The 20,037-nt window shown below is 44.4% G+C and overlaps 1 protein-coding gene across 4 annotated transcripts in view; it reads right to left on the reverse strand.

Moving 5' to 3' along the window:
• The window catches only part of Pde6a (phosphodiesterase 6A), a 90,599-nt gene that overhangs the window by 54,658 nt on the left and 15,904 nt on the right, over window positions 1-20,037 (reverse strand). For 3 of the 4 annotated variants that reach the window (XM_040741749.1, XM_005074681.3, XM_040741748.1), the window contains exon 1: window positions 7,440-7,913. The exons of the other annotated variant lie outside the window; for it this stretch is intronic. In XM_040741749.1, the coding sequence (XP_040597683.1) occupies window positions 7,440-7,913 (474 nt within the window). Of the gene's footprint in view, window positions 1-7,439; window positions 7,914-20,037 lie in introns of those variants that run through there. 4 annotated transcript variants of the gene reach the window in all.

Consider the following 20,037-nt stretch of genomic DNA (forward strand, 5'->3'; position numbering starts at 1 on the left):
AAACATGCATTGCGCACACTGTTCTGAGGGGGGCGATTCATCCACACAGCCAACCCATTGACCTCCTCTGGAACTAAAGAGGCAGAATTTTCCCTACAGCTCATATTCCTGGTGTGATGTTCTGTATGTCGGGATTTCTTTCCAGGTAGATGGAGATTAAACAAATAGACAATGACATAAGGTCACTGAAGTTGGCTCAAACAGATGAAGGGTAAAGGAATTATGATAAGCTAGTCATGCTCCACTTGAATTAGCAGTTGAGGATTAAAAAATGCTGGAAGACAGCGGCAGCCAAGGAGGGTTTTCTGTGTCATTCTCAGAGGACACAGTTGAGTGTCTGAGCACAGCTCAGGGCCGGGCATGCTCAGATTCATTTCAGTGACTTCAGCTTTACAATGTTTACCTTCATCCAGGGCAGCCAGTACTTGGACCTCGTCTGCCTCTGAGGCAGATGTCTCTACATCTACCAGAACCCTCTTTTCCAGTGGATTAGTCACTTTCCACATTGTTCTGTTCAAATACCTGACAAACGCAACTTCGTGGAGAAAGGCTTATTTCAGCTCCTGGTTTGAGGGGGTACAGTCTACCATGTCCAGGAAGGTGTGCTGACAGGAGTATGAACAACCAGCTACATTGTAGCAAGCAGTGAGGAGCAAAAGGCTTTCTCCCTCTGTACTGTCTGGGCTCTCAGCCCAAGAAAGCGATATTTCCCACAGTTAGAGTCCACAGGTCTGTCTCTGAGGTGAGTCAAGTTCCAAATTAACTATCACACGGACTGAGTTCTCAGCCAAGGAACACCTCCCCAACACTCCAGCCCCCAAGTGACTGCCATCCCTGTATCCACACCACGATAAATACCCACAAACAGCCACAGCATAGGACCTCAGCGGACCAGAAGATTTTGGAGACATTTCCACTCAAAAAGCTTATTCTAATGTTTTCTTTCTGTGCTTGCGTGTGTGCATGCGTGTGTGTGTGTGTGTGTGTGTGTGTGTGTGTGTGTGTGTTATAATGCATGGGGTTGAGAGAGAGGCACTCTAGGGATATGCCTGTCTCAGTCTCCCAGTGCTGAGGTTGTAGGCATGGATCGCCATACACGAGTGAAGGGTGTGTGTGTATGTGTGTATGTGTGTGTATGTGTGTGTGTATGCACGTGTGCATGCTGGGGATTTGAACTCAAGTCTCCACATTTCTACAGCAAGTTATATTACCTATTAATTCACCTCTTCAGCACCAAACCATTGACTTTAAAGTCCTGGAACACAAGACATGGCTAAGGAAGGCCCAGTGTCATCATTCATTTACTCAGAATTGATAGGATGCTTTTCTGTGTGAGGCACCGCTGTGACCCCAGGGGCTACAGCAGAGAACAAGAGAAAACACACAGCAAAATAGAGAGGACAGAAAAAAAGAATGGTTCAGCATTTTCCCTGCAGTCTGAGATGATCTGCTCTGAAGGAAACAAACCAGAAATACGTTAACAGTGAGGGGAGAGGCGGCAGACTGAAGCTGCTTGGGTTTGAATGGGAGTCTGGAAGTCCCCTCTGGAGACACAGTCCTGAGCTGGGAGCCCAAGGCAGAGGGACTGCATTCCTTCCAAGGAGGGACATAATGACCACAGAGTCCGGGAGGTGGGAATGGGCTTGGAAGACTCGAAGAAAGGAAAGATCTGTGCATTTGAAACACTGGGAGAGAAGGGAAGGACGGGGGACACAAAGCCGGAGATGTGAGTCTCAGTGTTTACCCATTCATTCATTCATTCTCTTCTTTATTGTGCAGCAGAGTTTCTACATATCTTCAACTGGCTTACAGCTTACTGCATAGCCCAATACAGTCTGAAACCCACCTTCTTCCTTCCTGTGTTGGCCTCCTGAGTGCTGGGATTTGGGGTATACATCACCATGCCTAGATTTAAAGTACAATGCAATTGTGCTTCTCATTCCCTATTCCCCAGCTCCCCCTTTCAAACACTCACAGTTCTGGTCTGGTTGGACCCCACGGTGGGGTCCATTACTTACTGAATAACAAGGATGTGCTATGCTCAGAGCCAGACGACTTACATACATTATGGAATGAAGTCACATCAGCCCTGCCAAACAGAGCTACGGGGCTGTCCTTTCTCATTTGTGCACAAATGCCTTGCTGACGAGTAGTGCAGCTGATCAGCCCATTCCCTAGCTGTTGATTATTGGTTGATTCATTCTTCATTCATTTGTATTTACTGAGACTTGGCTCCGTGTCAGACATGGGATATGTCAAGACCTGTGGGGATTTATTGCTTAATTATCAATTATCTTTATTGCTAATTAAGATGGGAAGACCTGTCCACTGTGGGTGGCACTGTTTTCTGGCTAGGATCCTGGACTGCGTAAGTAGAGAAGGAGCAAACATGCATTTATCATTCTCTGCTTCACAACTGTGTATGTGGTGTGACCAGCTGCTTCAAACTTCTGCCATGACTTCCCTCAAACCGTGAGAGAGTACAAACCCTTCCTCCTTCAGGTTGCTCTTGTCAGGGTATTTTGTCACAACAGGAAAAGGAGCTAAGATAGCCAGTAACACGAGGTTGCTCTAGCATGATGGGATGTCATGTTAAACACAAACCTCCAGTTCTAACCACAGTGTGAGTCCATACCTGACAATGGAATGGGCCCCAAAGATGGAGAAGCTTGTCCATGATTGACTTCAATGGCTACCTAGTACACTGCCTGAGTCTCCACTGCAGTGACATCAGAGTGATGGCTGAGGTGTTTCCCCTGTCTAAAGTGCCAAGTTTCAAGACTCCAGAGAGGAGAGAACAGAGGGAGACTACACCTGAGAGGCTCCAGGCAACAGCTCTCTCAGCTCTGACAGTCCTTCCAGGCTCACCTGTCACGGGCTGAGCCTTCATAGATGGACTTGGTCTGTGCTGAAGAAGGGTTGCCCCTTATTCATTCACTCAGTAAGTGAGTGAGTACCCTACCCTACCCCAGGCACTGGCCAAAGAGCAGGGACAAGCAGCAAAGAAGAGAGATGGAGACAGACACCTCAAGGGTGGGAGACTTCAATATCCCACTCTCACCAGTAGACAAGTCATCCAGACAAAAACTAAACAGAGAAATGCTGGAGCTAACTGACATAAACTCCAAATAGACCTAACAGATATTTGCAGAACGTTTTAACCAAATACAAAAGAACACACCTTCTCTGCACTTCATGGAGCTTTCTCCAGATTTGACCGCACACTGGACCACAAAGCAAGTCTCAGCAGATACAAGAAAATGGAAATAACTATCTGCATCTTACCTGACCACTACAGATTAATGATATCAACAGAAACAGGATACCAAGGTAAATCTGAATTTCAAGTGGATAATAATTATTTTTACTTGTGAGCATATTTTAAGTATTTAACGGGACGTGCTTATACTAGAGCATCACTCCTTGTTTATTTAAATCCAAACTTAGCAGATCACCTTCCATTCTAGTTGGCAATGCTGATCTCACCTCTTTTAAGAACAGCAGAAGGGTGAGCAGGGATGCAGACGTGTAGGAGAGCCTGGGGAACTTTGTAGTTTCCGATGCTGTTCATTGAAACCATTCCCAGACTTTTTAGGACAATGAAGGCTCAAAATATAACTCTAAGAGGTTCAGAGACAACTCAGATCCCAGTCCACACCATCTTCTCCCAGTCCACTCAACTTCTAGTTGCTATTAGTAGGATCATGTTCATCCGAGAGCCTGGAATTGAGTGAGGTTTTCCCAAGTAGAACAAGCAAGCAATATGCAAATACTGAACACTCAGGACTTCCGGGTCTCCACTGAACCTCCATGCAGGCCTGAGTCACCCACAGCCAGGGACACCACCCTAGACTCAACGGCTTCTGGGAAAGTACGGGTGTGGCTGTGAGGCTGAATCTTCAGAAATAATAGATCTTCATAGAAGTTCATCACACTGTTAGACCTGGATCTTCTGGAATCAGAGGATCTTCCCAAACCCCTCGTTCCACAACACCAAGGTCTAGGCAGAGCTCAACACTTCCAGAGACTAAAATAATCTTAAAGGAAGACTACACAGAAAGACAAGGTTAGGATCTTTTCCATAGTACACACAGATGTGGTATGGATCTGTTACTTAGAATAGCTCTTTACTAAAGGTAATGGCATTGAAATTAAGGAACAAGAACTGCCCATGTAGGCCTTGTGCCAGAAGAATGGGGAAATAGTTCAATGGATAAAACAGTAATCCTACAAATCTAGGACCAGAATTCATGGTCCCAGAATCCATGTAAAAACAGGGTAGGTGTGGCAGCCCATCTGCAATCCCAGCATATAGGAGGCAGAGACAAGGTACTGTCAATGGTTTATAAATTAAATAGTGAGCCCAAGCAGGCTAAATGACTTGCCAAGGTTATATTCTTAGGAAGTGACAAGATTTGTACCCAGCTCTGACTTCAAGGTATCAGGTTCTAACCCTTGAAATCTGACTAGAAAGAATCTTTATTATTATTATTGTTATTATTATTTACATGCCAATCCTAGTTCTCCTTCCTCCTCTTCTCTCACTCTCCCCACTCCCCCCCTCCTCCCATCGGCCCCCCCTAGGAAGTCCACTAAGTCTGTCCCATTATCTAGTTGAGGCAGGACCAGGGCACACTCTATCCTCAACCCCTATGTCTAGACTGGGTAAGGTATCCCTCCATATAGAATGGGCTCCACTAAGTCAGTCTGTGCATTAGTGTCAGATCTTGGACCCACTGCCAGTGACCTCATATATTGACCCAGTCACACCACTGTCACCTGTATTAAGGGAGTCTAGTTCAGTCTTAGAAATGATCTTTCTTAAATAGCACTCTATTCCATGACCTCAATTACAGAAAAGGAGAAGTATGGAGTAGTGAGGGTTAAGAGCATGGACTGAAGGCCACAGTGCCTGGGCTTAAATTCCATCTGTACTTTCATCTGTGTGGCCCTGAGCAAGAGTGTCCATGTCAGCATCTTACTCACAAGATAGTGAGAGCTATTACACAAGACTGTGTCTTCACAGTCATTGGGAGAGTGTCATCGAAGTTTAGAGGGAAGTGACAAGAAATTGTGTCCAGCAAGACTCTTCACTACTCCCATAGCCCTAGTCCTGGACACCAAGTGGGCATACAGGAAGGTGTTAACCCCATGGCAGTCTGCCTAACTAGAGTTTTCCACAGAGCTGGTCTCTGAAGCTCAGGCTGGCCTGAGATTTGACTCAGGCTGACTTAGAACTCTCAGTCATTCTCTAAACTGCTAGACTTTTAGGAAAAGGGTCGGGTAGTCACTGTTTGATTACCCCTTTGAATTTTTGTGTTAGATTGGACTTAATGCTTTGGTGACCTTGGGCAAATTTCTCTCAAGACCTCCAGATATGGAGGTGTGTGTGTGTGTGTGTGTGTGTGTGTGTGTGTGTGTGTGTGTGTGGTATACTTATGTACACTTGCATGTGGGGGGCAGAGGTCAACCTTGGGTGCCATTCCTTAGATTGCTGTCCACCTTGTGTTTTGAGAAAGAGTCTCTCGTTGGCCTAGAATTCATTGATTTAGCTAGGTTAGGTTGCATCAAACCCCAGGTTGTCTGTCTTTATCTCCCTAGCTCTGGGATTACAGGTATATGCCAGAGAGGTTGGCTTTTTTTTAATGTGGGTTCTAGGGCTTGAACTTTGGTTCTCACATCTGCCCAGCAAGCACCTTGCTGACTGGGTTATCTTTCCAACCCTTCCTCTTCCCTTTATAACCGTAAGTCTATTTATCTGAAATAAACACAGAAGCAAGATGAAGACAAAATCACAAAATGTACAGGAAACCAGGCATATAGCACATGGAGGCAAAAGAATTCCTGTGAGTTCAAGGCCATCCTGGTCTACTACAAAGTGAGTTCTAGGCCAGCCAGGACCACACAACGAGACCCTGTCTCAAAACAACTGACCAAACAAAAATGAATGACACAAAATGTCCAGGAGCTGGACCTTGGAAATGGTTAACTTGATATCTTGGTATGGCTAGTGTACTAGTAAATGGGGGCTTATGTGGCCCTGGAATCTAGAGATTAGATTTCACTGCAAAATGAAAGCTATGTTTATTAACCACTTGCTTTGTGCCTGATACTGTGCAGAACTCCAGGATAAATACCTAGTAAATAAGGTCCCGATGCTAGAGCTCACCTTGTCCAATCACTTCAGGGAGAAGTGACTGTTGAACTGAGATCTGAAGGGTGTTTGGAGTTGACTTGGGCAGGAGACTAAGTGGAACTGCTTTAGAGTCATCAAAGTTAACATCCAGCAGGGAGATTGACGGGCTCACGGGGATCTTTGTCAGAACTGCCAGGAGAATTCCGTGAGCCCAGGATTTGGTTGGCCTGCTTTGGGTTGGGTTCTTGAGGCAGAGGCTCTCTCTAGCCCAAGTAGACCTGTGACTAGACCTTGTAGTTCATGCTGGCTTAGAACTATCAATGACCCTCTAGACTTCTGGAATTTTAGAATGATTAGATAATCACTGTTAGCACTTTGAGTAACAGGGCAATCAGCTCCCATGTCTCCTAATATCAAACATGAAGAAAACCAATATTACCTGAGTGATGCTTCTGTGAAAATGTGAAACCCAATCTAATTGTGAAGGCATATCAGACAGTCAGGCATGGTGGCTCATGTCTATAATCCTGTCACTTGGGGAGCTGAGACAAGGAGATTGCCAAGAGTTTGAGGCCATTCTGGGCTACATGGGAAACTTCTGGGCCAGCCTTGGATGCCAAATGAGTCAGTCACTCAGTGTGTCTGTCTGTCTCCTCCTCCAGAGTATGATAAACTTAATCTAACAAACACCCTAACAAATGCATGATGGTAGGAGGGATTAGATACGTCAAAATGGAAGGATGTTTCCATTTGTCTGATTTGGCAAAAAAATGTTTCTTCAAATACACCAACTTTCCAGAAAACAAAGACAGACTGAGGAGTGGTCTCATATGGGAGTGAACTAAAGAGACAGAATTACATCAGTGTACATGAGACATCTAGGAAACACTGAATATGAACTGAATATGAGTGTGTTACATGGGTGTTGTGCTCCCCAAATTCCACCACTGTACTGTGGCTATGGAGGAAATGTCCTGTTCTAGAAATACAGAATGCAGGCTGTGTGGGCAAAAGGGCATGCCTGAAAATTCCTTCTAACAGGCCACAGAAATAGAGAGAGAAGCAGATGCGACAACAAGTTAATAATTGGTGAATATGAATGAAAAAAGGCATGCAGTTCTTTGTAGTATTTCCAACTCCTGCTAGTTTTGAATATTTTTTCTAAATGAAAAGTTCTAAGTATTGTCAATAAATAGTGAGTGGTGTCATGCCATGACTAGCCCAGGCTTGATGACCAGCAACAACCCAGCCCACTTGGACCCCAGAACCCCAGGGAGCGGTGCACCCCACAGTTTCTCTTTACCTCTTCTGTGTTAGGGACATTGGCAATCTTTTTGGAGTGTGCGACATGGCCCACGACACCCATGTCCAGAGGGAAGACGATCTCGGAGTCCGGCATCACCAAGCAGTCCTCCAGGACGGCATCCTTGTGGACATTGAAGAGCCTGGTGGCCAGCTCTGCAATGCCATTGCGGGTCCTGTACATGAACAGACTCATGCGGTCAGCCCGCAGGAGGAAGCAGAGTTTCTTCATGACGTTGAATGTGCATTTCTCAGCCTGTAAATTCTCCTGAAAGTCACGCAGAAGGTCAAAGATGATTTCACTCTCCTCCACGCTATTCACAGTGTGGTAGTTGCTGAAGTCTACCGCTGCTTCCTTGGCCCCAAGGAGGTCTGAGATGACCTTCCCCCGGTAGTGAAAATTATAGTATTGTTTGGCAAAGCCAATATTTGAGTCCAAGAATTTTTCTACCTCCTCTGCTGTTACCTCACCCATGGCTGGGACTCCCTCCAGCTGCTTCCAAGGGGAGGGGTTCAGGCTCAGGACTTTTCAGAGCCGTTTCCCAGCAAAATGAGTTCAATATGCTCTGATTCAGTCTGGACTTCACTGGGTCTTGTCTGTGACTCTCACTGAGAAGGCCACAAGGGAGCAGGAGCAAGTGGAGGGATTAAGTCATTAACACTTCCCCAGAATACGAATTACAAGGATCAGCATGATCCAGATGCCACTGGGCCCTGGGAGAGAAAACAGAGTGGATTCTTTTCTCCCTGATAAGATCTTAGATAAGACACCCAACTGCATAGCACTCAGACAGAGGATGCCACAGGTAGCTGGGAGCAGCCTACTACCTACCTGTAAATGTGTCCTCTCTGCCTCGGTGGCTTCCTTTGGACCTGTGACACCCATGCCTGACAGTTACTACTTAGGAGATTGGTTTGGCTTCTTGGTTAGTTGGAATGGCTGAGAAGTCTATCTACAGTCATCCACGAAGGAAGGGTTGAGCTTTGACAACAGCTACCTGCAAACCTCCTGACTCCTTCCCCCAACAGGAACCTTCCACTCTTGAAAAACAGCAACTTAGGGGGAAAGGGGTGTGTTTAAGTTCACAGTTTCAGGTTATCGTTCATCATGTGGGAGCGGGTCATGGCAGCAGGAGTTTGAGGCAGCTGGTCACATCACATCCACAATTAAGAGCAGAGAGAGAACAAGTGTGTGAATGACTCCTTGCTTGCTTGTGCTGGATTTACACATTCTCCTCCAGTTCAGAACCCCTGCCTAGGGTGTAGTGTTGTCCAAAATAGGCTGTCTTCTGCATCAATTATCTTAATTAAGACAATCCCCAAGAGACATGCGCACAGGCCAATCCAATGTAGACAACCCTTTGTCGAGACAGTCTTCCCAGGTGGTTCTATGTTGTGTCGATTTGACAGGCAAAGCTAACCACACCACACTCATTCCCTCTTTCCCTAACCCTCCCAAGTATGGGGCTTCAGTTGGCATGGTTGCGGCCAGGATGCTGTATCAGTGTATACAGGTATATCGTGATCTAATCACCTCTTGGTCCTGATTTCATAATTTCTGCACGTAAGTCTTTCTTGGGTTTGGATTTCAATGATGTTCTAATTTTAGAATTCTAAGGGCCCTTGTTTTTTAAAAAACCACACCTTCCACAGTTGTACTTTTATTATAAAAATAATACATGCTTTCTGTAGAAAGTGCTGCAAAAAGGACAGTTAAAACACAAGTGATCCTATTGCTCAGCAGTAACCTCTGGTTAACATCTGCTCATTCCAGAGAGGCCGACCTTTAGAAGCCTATCAACGTGATCTTTCTCCTGGTGCCTTAATGTGTGCTCTTTCTAGCCTGTGCCTCCTTAGCTTGTTCATCAGAAATGCACCCCACAGCCTATCAACAGGCTATCAACTCCAGAGAATCTAGAAACACCAGAATTCTCCTTGACGTGCCTCTCCTGCACAAAAGGAGGTAGGTAAGAGCTCTGTCTTTCTGGGTGAACCTTATTTTAGGTTCTGCAACAGCCCTATGCTGTGAACAGTGCCTCGTAAATACCATGGAATGTATGATTACAGATAGTTGCTGGCCCTTTGACCTTTGTAAAGGGACTTTATTGTAAAGTGGATTACTTCCTTTGCTGCAAAGTGTAATAAATTCTTGGGAGCATTGTATCCATTTAGTACTATGTACAAAGGTACCCCTCTCCACCCAACCATGACTTCTGCGCAGGTTAGCTTTGCAAAATTCTCAGTTCAGCATGTTTGTGATTTGCGTCTCTATTCCCATGTATGATGTTAGTTCATTAATCCTTAGTGCTCCTCAGCATTCTCTTAATGGGGTAAACAAGTCACAATTTACTTGTATATACTTTTTTAAAGGGGGGAAGAAAAGGGTGTTCCTTACTCTGATAGTCCATGTGACCATCTGAACTTCTCTAAACCAGATGCCATAATTCACCTGAGCATCCTGCTCACTCTTTCCAAGGTTCATGAACTCTGCAGGTGATATGGTTTTATTATCACTCATCGTTTCTTGTTATCTTAGCCCAAGGAAGCACCACGCCTCCTTCCCCCATTTCCTGCCTGCCATCCCATTTCATTTCCTTTGTTGTATTTATTTCATTTCCTTTATTGCATTTATTCTTCCCAGAAATTCTCTCGGCTTTTCTCCCATGTCCTCCTCTCTAGAGCCCCATGTCCTTCCATCACTAGACTGGGAGCTTCATGAGGGCAGGGACCTATCAGGGTTTGTTCCCAGGGCTGTCTGGAACACTGTTGGTGTTCAGCATTTTTTGTTGTTTTTATTTATAAGTTTTACATGTTCTTGACTACTGAACTTTATAAAATATAGAAAGACAAAAAAGAAAATAAAAATGATTTTTTGCATACTTAAAGGTTTTTAGAATACTTCCATATGCCATACTGTAGCATGCCTTTTCCTTCTTTGCTGGATATCATGAATGTCTTTCAAAGGTACTTCTCCTTCCCTGTAATGACTGTAGAGTATTCTGTGTTGTGGCACCATCTTCTAAAGCAAGGATTTTTCACCTTGGCCCCATTGACATTTTGAGTCCAGTAATTCTTCATTGTAGGAGGCTGTCTTATACACCAAAGACACTTATCTCAGATTCCACCCACTAAATGCCAGAGAAGTCCCCAGACATTGTGACAATTAAAAATAACATGAACATTTCCCTACGTCCCCTGAATCGTAAATGAGTCTCTATGGTTAGATATTTTTGCTTCTTTTTAAAAAATATTTATTTTACTTTTTGTTGATTGTGTATGCCTGCAATTATGTCTGTGCATGTGTGTGCTGGGGCCCACAGAAGCCAGAACAGGGCACTGGATCCCCTGGAGCTGGAGTTACAGGCACTTGTGACCACCTGATGTGTGTGCTGAGACTTGAACTCTGGTCCTTGACAAGAGCAGCAAGCACTCTTAGCTACTGAGCCATTTCTCCAGTCACTATAGTTCGGTGTCTGGATTTTCTACAGTTACCAATGTTTTGGTAAGCATCCTTATGTTTTTTAGTAAACATACCTACAAGTAAAATCCTAATCCCCAGAGGTTGTGGATATCCAAGGATTTTAATAAATAATGACTTTTCCCCTAAGGGTATAGCCCAGTGAATAAGAGTCTGTTTCCACCTTTCCCCACCAGCCTGTTGCCTATTTACCTGATATGACTAGTTCTACAGAATCTGGCCCTTGTAGTCATTCTAAAATCTTTTATTATATATTATTATGTTATATATGCATTACATATATTAATATACATGTATATTAATTTTGTGGGCCAGGGGGTATGAGCATGCCATGGTGTCTGTGTGGAAGCCAGAGGATAATTTGCAGGACTCAGTTCTCCCCTTCTGTCCTGTGGATCCTGTGGATTGAAATCAGTGGTCAGTCTTGACTGTAAGTGTCTTTACCTGCTGAGCCATCTTGTAGCCTTTCTTCCTTTCTTTTCCACAATTCCATGCACATATTCTGACATCCATTCTAATACTTTTTCATCCATTTGGGCTTTGCATTTTATTTTTGCTGCTCTCCACCAAGCCTGTCCCTTCTACCCAGCCCAAGAGCCACTGCCTCCAAGGATTGCTCTTTAAAGTCCCAATACATTATTTTCCTATTCAGAACCCCCAACACATTGATTCTTTCCTTTAGAAGGGAATTTCTACACAGGTTGTCTTATATCTGTAATCTGTACTTTCATAAAGGCCAGCTCCTTGGGTAAAATTCTACTCAATTCATCAGGCCTTTATTTTATTTTTTGACAAAATCTTGGTGTCTTACCAGGCTGAGCTCAAGTGACCATCCTTAAAAGTACAGATGTGTGTTTAGGTCTAAAACAGTGTCCCAAAGAGGCCAGCCCAGGGCCTTTCCTACAGTGTGTCACCAAGATTAGTTCTGATTATGAATATTGGCCTTGTTTTGTAGGATGATATACTTTTACCATCTTTTTCAGTGTATCAGAATGAGGAAGGCAGAACTGTTGAAGAGCATGGTCTTCGGTGGTAGCATGAGGTGGTGGATACTTTAGGAGGTAGGGTCTTATGGAAGATACTTAGGACATGGGGCCTGCACCCTGCTGAAAAGGTAGTGTTGTTGCTAGAATGGTCAGTTTCTGGGGCTAGCCAGCTGCTCTGAAGACGAATGTTATAAGCAAGTCAGCATCTCAAGTCTTCACACCACTCACACTCACACCAATCCTCCAGCATGAGACAGCATCTGATGTGAGCCAAGCAAACGCCAACATAGTGTTTCTAGACCTCTAGGAACATGATCTCAATAAACCTGTGAGTGTGAGTGTGTGTGTGTGTGTGTGTGTGCGTGAGAGAGAGAGAGAGAGAGAGAGAGAGAGAGAGAGATGTGCATGTGTGTGTGCACCCATGAAGGTCAAAAGTTAACGTTGGATCTCCACCACTCTCCCCCTTACTTTTTTTGCTTGTTTATTTGAAACAGTGTCTCACCATGTAGCTCTGGTTGGCCTGGGACTTGCTTTGTAGACCAGGCTGGACTTGAACTCACAGAAGTCTGCCTCTGCCCTTGAATGCTGGGATTAAAGGCATGGCACCATGCCCAGCTCATCTTGTTTTTATTTATTTAATGTGTATTTTTTATGTGCCTAAACTTACAAATGTGTACGTCGTGTGCAGGTGCCCCTAGAGACCAAAATGGACAGCAAATCCCATGGAGCTGGACTCACAGCAGTTGGGAGCTGTGTGGTATGGGTGCTGGGAACTGACCCCAGAGCTTCTGTAAGAGCAACAAATACTTTTAATCACTAAGCCATCTCTCCAGACCCCCCACCTTCTTTTTTGAACCAGGGTCTGTCACAGCACCTGGAGCTTACTAATTAGCTAGACTGGGTAGCCACTGAGCCTCTGAGATCCTCACAGCACCCCGCCCCCAGTGCTAGAGTTATCAGTAACAGGCTGCCCTGCCCATTTTTGTTCTGTTTTTAAGGTAAGTGCTGAGGATCTGAACTCGGGTCTGTGCAACAAGCATCTTACCTGCTGAGCCATCTTACCAGCTCCCAACTTCTTTTCTTAACAAATTACCCAAATGAGCAGGGTGGTGGTGCACACCTTTAATACTAGAATTTGGAAGACAGGTAGGTGCCTCCCTATGAATTTGAGGCCAGCCTGGTTTACAGAGTGAGTTCCAGGACAGCAGAGGCTACCCAGGGAAACCCTGTCTCAAGAAAACAATAAAACAACAAAAAAAAAATAACAAATTGCACAAATGAACTGATGTTTGCAATAGGTTGTCTCTTAAAATATCTCTGAAATAAACCTGTTTCAGATATTAGGGAAGCACTAGAAATGCAGCATTTCTGTCATTGGAAACAGGGACTTCTAATAAAGAAAGGAAAGCCTTTTTGTGTAATTCAGCATGGGCTCCCAGAAAGAAGACCACCAGGTTGCAAGCTAAGAATGACACTCATTCATTCTGTGACTTTGAGGAAGCACCCTGGCCAGGCACTCGATTGGCTTATCATCAAACAAAGGAGTTGGTTTATCTCTAACGTGCTGCCCCAAGGTTCCAAGTGAGTTCAGATTGAGGGAGAACTGACCAGGAACAGTTGATCCCTTCATTTCTAGGCCACAGCCTTCTCCTGGAATAATAGTTGCTGAAATTTATTGTAGAGTGACCCCTATTCTACAATCCAGACTTCCCAGATAAGAAAACCCAAAACAGTAAACCTTAGCTGACTCAAACCACAGGTAATTAGAGTAATTTCTAAAATGAGATATGACATACATAACATGAATTTCACCATTTAAAACATGCCATCTGCAGCACTTGGGAGGCATAGGCAGGAGGGATTTCTATGAGTTAGAGGCCAGCCTGGTCTACATAGTGAGTTCCAGGCCTACCAGAGCTACAAAGTGAAAACCTGTCTCAGTAATCATAATCATAATCATAATCATAGCAATAATCATCATCATAATGATGATGATGCACCATCTGGTGTTTGTCTGGCACAATCCCTACATTATGTAGCCATTGCCACTGGTTGCAGAACCACATTAAGTCTCCTGTGTGTCTGAAGTCGCTCCCAGATCTCCTCCTTGCTTGCACCCAGATAATCAATCACCTACTTTCTTTTCTGTCCTGGATATCTCCTAGGACTTGAATTATGCAATGTGTGGCTTTTGGGTCAGACTATTTTCTTCCTTTTCTTTCTCTCTTTCAATTATTTACTATTTATTTTTGAGGTAGAGTCTCATGTAGCCAAAGCTGTCCTTGAACTCTCTGAATTGATATAGAAAAGGATGAGTTTAACTCTTGGTCCTCCTGCCTCCACCTCCCAAGCAGTTAGAATTATAGGGTGCACACCACACCTAGTATAACTTCTCTCGATTAGCATAATATATTCAAGGTATTCATCAGCACTTGGTTCCTCTTTATGTTTGGTTACACCACAATTTGTCTACTCATCCGCCAGACTGGATGTTTCGGTTGTTTCCACTTTGGGGCGATGTGTTTAGTTGTTTTTCTCACTGCTCTGACCAAACACCCGACTAAGAACAATTTAGATGGGGCAGGGTTTATTCTGGAGACTTTGAGGGTCTATCATGTTGGGGAAAGCATGACATCAGGAGTGTGAAGCAGCTGGTCATATTGTGCTCGCAGTCAGGAAAACACATAAATTCTGGTGTTTGGATGGATTTTTCCTTCCTGGCTCAGGATGTGGTACTGCCCACCTTTAGGGTGGACCTTCTCTGCTCACTTAGACCTTTCTACTGACACCCTCACAAAGACACATGCAGAGTGAGTAAATCCTGTCGGCTGCCAAGATTAACCATCATGGACGTTTTGAACAGTGTGTACAGTGTTTTTATGAACACGTTTTCAGTCATCTTGAATATATTCAGGAATGGAAATGATGAATAGCAAGTGATTTTAAGACTCCAAGGTTTAGGGTAAAGAAGATGAAACGAAAGGAAGGAACAGGGACCCAAACAAGGAAGTACACGGCCTGGGAAAGGCATTTGTGGGGGTAGGAGGTGATGGGAGTGGGGGAATATCACTTTGGAAAGACTGATGCTCTGAAATCCAAGGTCTGATTGAACAAAAATGGGCTGGTCAGCATATCAGTGGTCACCACAAATTGCAGGACTGGGTGTAAAGTTTTCCACAGACATGAGTGAAAAAGTTGGGGGTGTCTGACCAAAACCAATCTCTGAGAATCTGTTGGGAGAGTGCCAGCTTGTTAAGGAAAGTTTCTGAGAGCAGGACAAGCTACTAAGACAAATAAGTTATATTATAAAAACCAAATGGAGGAACTTGGGTTTGGTGTGCATGGCAGTAATTCCAGAACTTGAGGGGCTAAAGAAGGAAGATTACTATTTGAGGCCAGACTGCGATACATAGGAAACTTTGAGGCCAGTTACAAGCTATACATTAAGACTCTGTCTCAAAAGACAGAAAACCAAACAATACAGAAAGTTGCTAGACGTGGTGTTGCATGCCTGCTGTCCCAGGACTTGGGAGGCTGAGGCAGGGAACTGAGAAGTAAACATGTCATATACTATGTGAATTATTTAGACTCATTTTACATGGCTATTGTGGGAGATTAAATGAGATAATATACTATAATAAATGCAAAGCCATGAATGTGAACATTAAGTTGAACCATAGGAAACTGACAGAAATTTCATGTTTACACACAAATGGTAATGTGTTCAATTTGATAGTAGTTATTCAGTTATCTTTCATCATTTTAACTATAAAATACTTGGCTCACTGTATAGGTAGTAAGCTCCATGTCGTTGATACCAGCTTCTGTGTTAGTCATTGTTCTAGTGCTGTGAAGAGACACCATGGCCAAGGTAACTCCTACAAAAGAAAGATTTAATTGGGGCTAGCTTATAGTTTCAGCGGGTCAGTCCATCATCGTCGTGGCAGGAAGCGTGGCAGCATGCAGGCAGGTGCTAGAGCAGTAGCTGAGAACTATATCCTGATCAGTAGAGAGAGTGGGCCTACAGTGGGCGTTTGAAACATCAAAGCCCACCCCCAAGTGACACACTTCCTCCAAGGAGGCCACACCTCCTAATCCTTCTAATCCTTTCATATAGTACCACTCCCTAGTGACTAATCACTCACATCTATGAGCCCATGGGGGACAGTCAAGCATGTACATGGGAAACTGACACTGGTGTTAGGACAGCAGTAAGGAGGCTGTTGCAAGAAGGAAAATGTGTAAGCCACACTTCATGATGGGAACAGGATTGTGTGAGGTCCAGTGGGGAAAGCCTGGGTAATCTCACTGTGATTCTGTAGGAACCAGTCAGTGTCCTCCTGTACAGGACACTTCGCTGTCATTAAGTGCTGCTTTAGCTTGCATTTCCTGATGGAAGGAAGACCCTTCTCTCTTGGATTTAAACTCCACCTCCTTCAGGAAGCCACAGAGGCAAGTTTCCCTGGCAGCGCCTCTGGAACCGCTGGACAGCTCTGCAGGGCTCCACCCTCATCTTCCACATGTCTTGGCTCACTCTCATATTTTGTTTATTCTTACCCTTGACCTAGAGTTGCTGTCAATTCCTGTCTGGCTACCTGTTGACTAATTTTATTCAGCTAGACGAAGTTCCTGTTGAGTTTGGAATTACTGTTTTAGGTTGAGAAACTAACCTGGGTTCCTCAAGGTAACATGGGTGAGCCCTGTCAAGGTTTGCCCTTATCTTCACCGTGCTTCCCTTTTTTTTCTTTAGGCCCAAATTCTTTTTTTAAACATCACAATTCTTTATTGATTCTTTGGGAATTTCACATCATGCACCCTAATCCTGTGCACCTCCCAGGCCCTCCACATCCTCCCCTCACCTGTGCAGCATCCCCCCCAAAGAAACTTAAAAAACCCACCTTGCCTCTCTGTATTTCCAACACCTCTTCATTCATCATAATGGCACTGGGTGCTGCTATTGCCCAGAAAGGTTTTTTTCTTTTAGATTTTTATCTTAATTTATGTGCATGAATATTTTACCAGCATGTGTGTACCCAGTGTTCACAAAGCTCAGAAGAGGGCTTCAGATAATCTGGAACTGGGATGGTTGTAAGACACCATGTAGGTGCTGGGAATTGAACCTGGGTCCTCTACAAGAGAAACAAACATTCTAAACCTTTTGGCCATCTCTCCAGCTAGGCTCAAATTCTTTCTTTTTTCCTTTTCTTTTTGAGTTTTCAAGACAGGGTTTCTTTGTGTAACAGTCCTAGCTGTCCTGGAACTCATTTTGTAGACCATGCTGGCTTCAAACTCACAGAGATCAGTCTGCCTCTGCCTCCCAGGTGCCGGGATTAAAGGTGTGCGCCATCACCACCCAGCAAGGAAGGCTCAAATTCTTAATAGGTTCTATAATCTGTTTTTTTAAGTTAGGAACTTTGTATATATCATAGTTTGTTTTCTAGGACTGCAGCAAAATACTTGAAACTGGAATTTACAAAGAACAGAGGTTTATTTAGGTCAGAGTTCTAAAATTTCATGAACCCAGGGCTGTGGTGAAAGTCCTAGTCATAGTTCCTGGGCATCCTGAGAGTGTGAGCGGGAGAGATCACGTGGCAAGGCAGGAAGCAAGAAGGTCTCTGGAGTTTAGCTTACTTGTTTTAGGTGATCTGTTGCCTGAGTGTACCTCAAATGACATTAACCCCCTTTACTAGGAATGTCCAGTTATCTGTGTCCCACCCTCACTTCAAGGTCCCACAGCCTCAGCCCCACTGCTATAATTTAAGAAAAATGGCTTGTGAGAGAAAGATGCCATGTGCCATGCAACGGGGTTCAAGAACGTTTTAATTTTTTTTCTAATTAGGGAAAGGGATCATAAAAAGGGGAAAGAGGAGGGTGAGACCAGCCTCTAAGGACAGGAGCAGCAGGAGAGAGGAGAGAGGAGAGAGGAAAGAGGGAGAGAGGGAGAGAGGGAGAGGGAGAGGGAGAGGGAGACGGACAGGGAGAGGGAGAGGGAGAGGGAGAGGGAGAGGGAGAGGGAGAGGGAGAGGGAGAGGGAGAGGGAGAGGGAGAGGGAGAGGGAGAGGGAGGGAGGGAGGGAGAGGGAGAGGGAGAGGGAGAGGGAGAGGGAGAGGGGGAGGGGGAGGGAGAGAGAGAGAGAGAGAGAGAGAGAGAGAAGAATGAAAGGTAGGCATGGCTCTTTTAAAAGGGAACATAGTGAATGTGCACAGGTGGTGTTCTTAGTGGCTGCAGCTGAGGGTGAATCCTGTCAGAACCCCAAGGACAGGACAGGCCAGGACAGATGCCTGAATACTAACACCCACCACACTAAGGACCAACATTCCAGCACAAGGAACACATTCATAGAAAATCAGGGTCCTCCCGAAAGGTCCAGCCAAATGAGATCCCAAGTGTGCCTTTGACAACAACAGCCTGGAAAGGCAGCGGGCAGGCACACACATTTAGGCACCAAAACCAGGAAGAGCTGAGTTTGAATCCTGTTCCTTCAGTGAACAAATTTTTGCCTTAAGCGAAATTACTTAAATTACTGTCCCAATTTCCTTATTTGCAAATTATTGATAAGGGTGACACTTATTAATAGAACTGTTGGGAGCTTGGTATTGAACAACTGGCATCTGGGTCTCAGGAAACACAGCTATTAAAAATGATTATGTAAGCCAAGTGGGAGGCAGTGTTCATTTGCTTTCTGTTGCTTCGATAAAACAGCTCTGGCCAGAAACAACTTAGGGGAAGAAAGGGGGTTATTTGGCTTCCACTTCCAGGTTCTGGCCCATCACTGAGGGATGTCAGGGCAGGAGCTCCAGCAGGCACTGAAGCAGAGACCACGAGGAACACTGCTTACAGGCTCCTGCTCAGCCAAATTTTTCTTATATACCCCAGCCACACCTGCCTAGGGGTGGTACCGCCCACAGTGGGCGAGGCCCTTCCTCCTCATCAATCAAGACAATGACATGCCAGCCACAGGCCAGCTGACCAAGGCAATTCTTCATTTGAGGATCCCTCTTTCCAGTTGATTCTAAATTGTATCAAATGGAAAATAAAAATTAATAAGGATAGGCAGTGGCAGATATGCCCATTTCTCTCCTATTTTCTTTCCTTTTTTTTTATTCTTTTGAGGTAGGGTCCCAATAATACAACCCAGTTATCTCTTGTCTGTTTTCCAAATGCCGTGGGGCCTGGTTCTCCTTCTCCTCCCTTCTCTCTGATTTTTTTTTGAGACCAGGTCTCAGACCTGAATTCTTGTACTGTAGCTGTGCACTAGCATGCCTGGTTCATTTCATTTAAATAAACTCATATTATTCTCTCTCTTTATAGTGTACGTGAATACACATATAGGTACATTTTCATGATATAGGAAATTGAAAAATACAGGCAAATAAAAAGAATATAGCAGTTACCACTTAGAGACACACCTTCCTTCCTTTCCTTTCTGTCTCTCTCCCCCACCCCTTTTCTTTCTTTCTAAAAGTCTCTCAGCTACCCCAGGCTGGCTCCAAACTCTCTATGTAGCTGAGCATTCTTTGACTTTGATTCTCCTGCCTCACTGCTGGGATTATAGGCATGAACCACCATGAAGTGCTGGGGATTGAACCCAGAACTTTGTGTGTGCCAGGGAAGCACTCTACCAACTGAGCTACATCCCCAACCCCAACTCTCTTTCCCAAGCACGTAAATTTTAAACAAAACTGTGACTGCACAATACATCATTCTACATTTGACAACATGTGTATTTATTCCTGTACCATTAGATATTTTTTGGCTTTTAATGGCCTCATTGACTTTCACTGGGTGTCTGTATCATAATTTACTTAATGTATTTTCAAGGGTTGTTTAGGCTGCTTCATTTGTGTGTGTGTTTTGTTTAGTAGCTGTCTTAGTTGCATTTTCTGTTGCTGTGAAGGGAATCCTGACAAAAGTGGTTTAAAGGAGAAAGGGTTTATTTGGTTCACAATTCCAAGTTACAGTCTATCATTATGGGGATGAAGGAGAAAAAGAAAAAAAAAAACCTTGAAGCAGCTAGTCTCATTACATCTACAGCCAAGAGCAGAGAGTAATAAGTTAATGCAAACATGCTTGCTTAGCCCACACAGCCCAGAAATCCTCTGCCTAGGGAGTGATATCACCCACAATGGACAAAT

The sequence above is a fragment of the Mesocricetus auratus genome, unplaced genomic scaffold, assembly GCF_017639785.1.
Source record: "Mesocricetus auratus isolate SY011 unplaced genomic scaffold, BCM_Maur_2.0 Super-Scaffold_6730, whole genome shotgun sequence".
Classification (NCBI taxonomy): domain Eukaryota; kingdom Metazoa; phylum Chordata; class Mammalia; order Rodentia; family Cricetidae; genus Mesocricetus; species Mesocricetus auratus.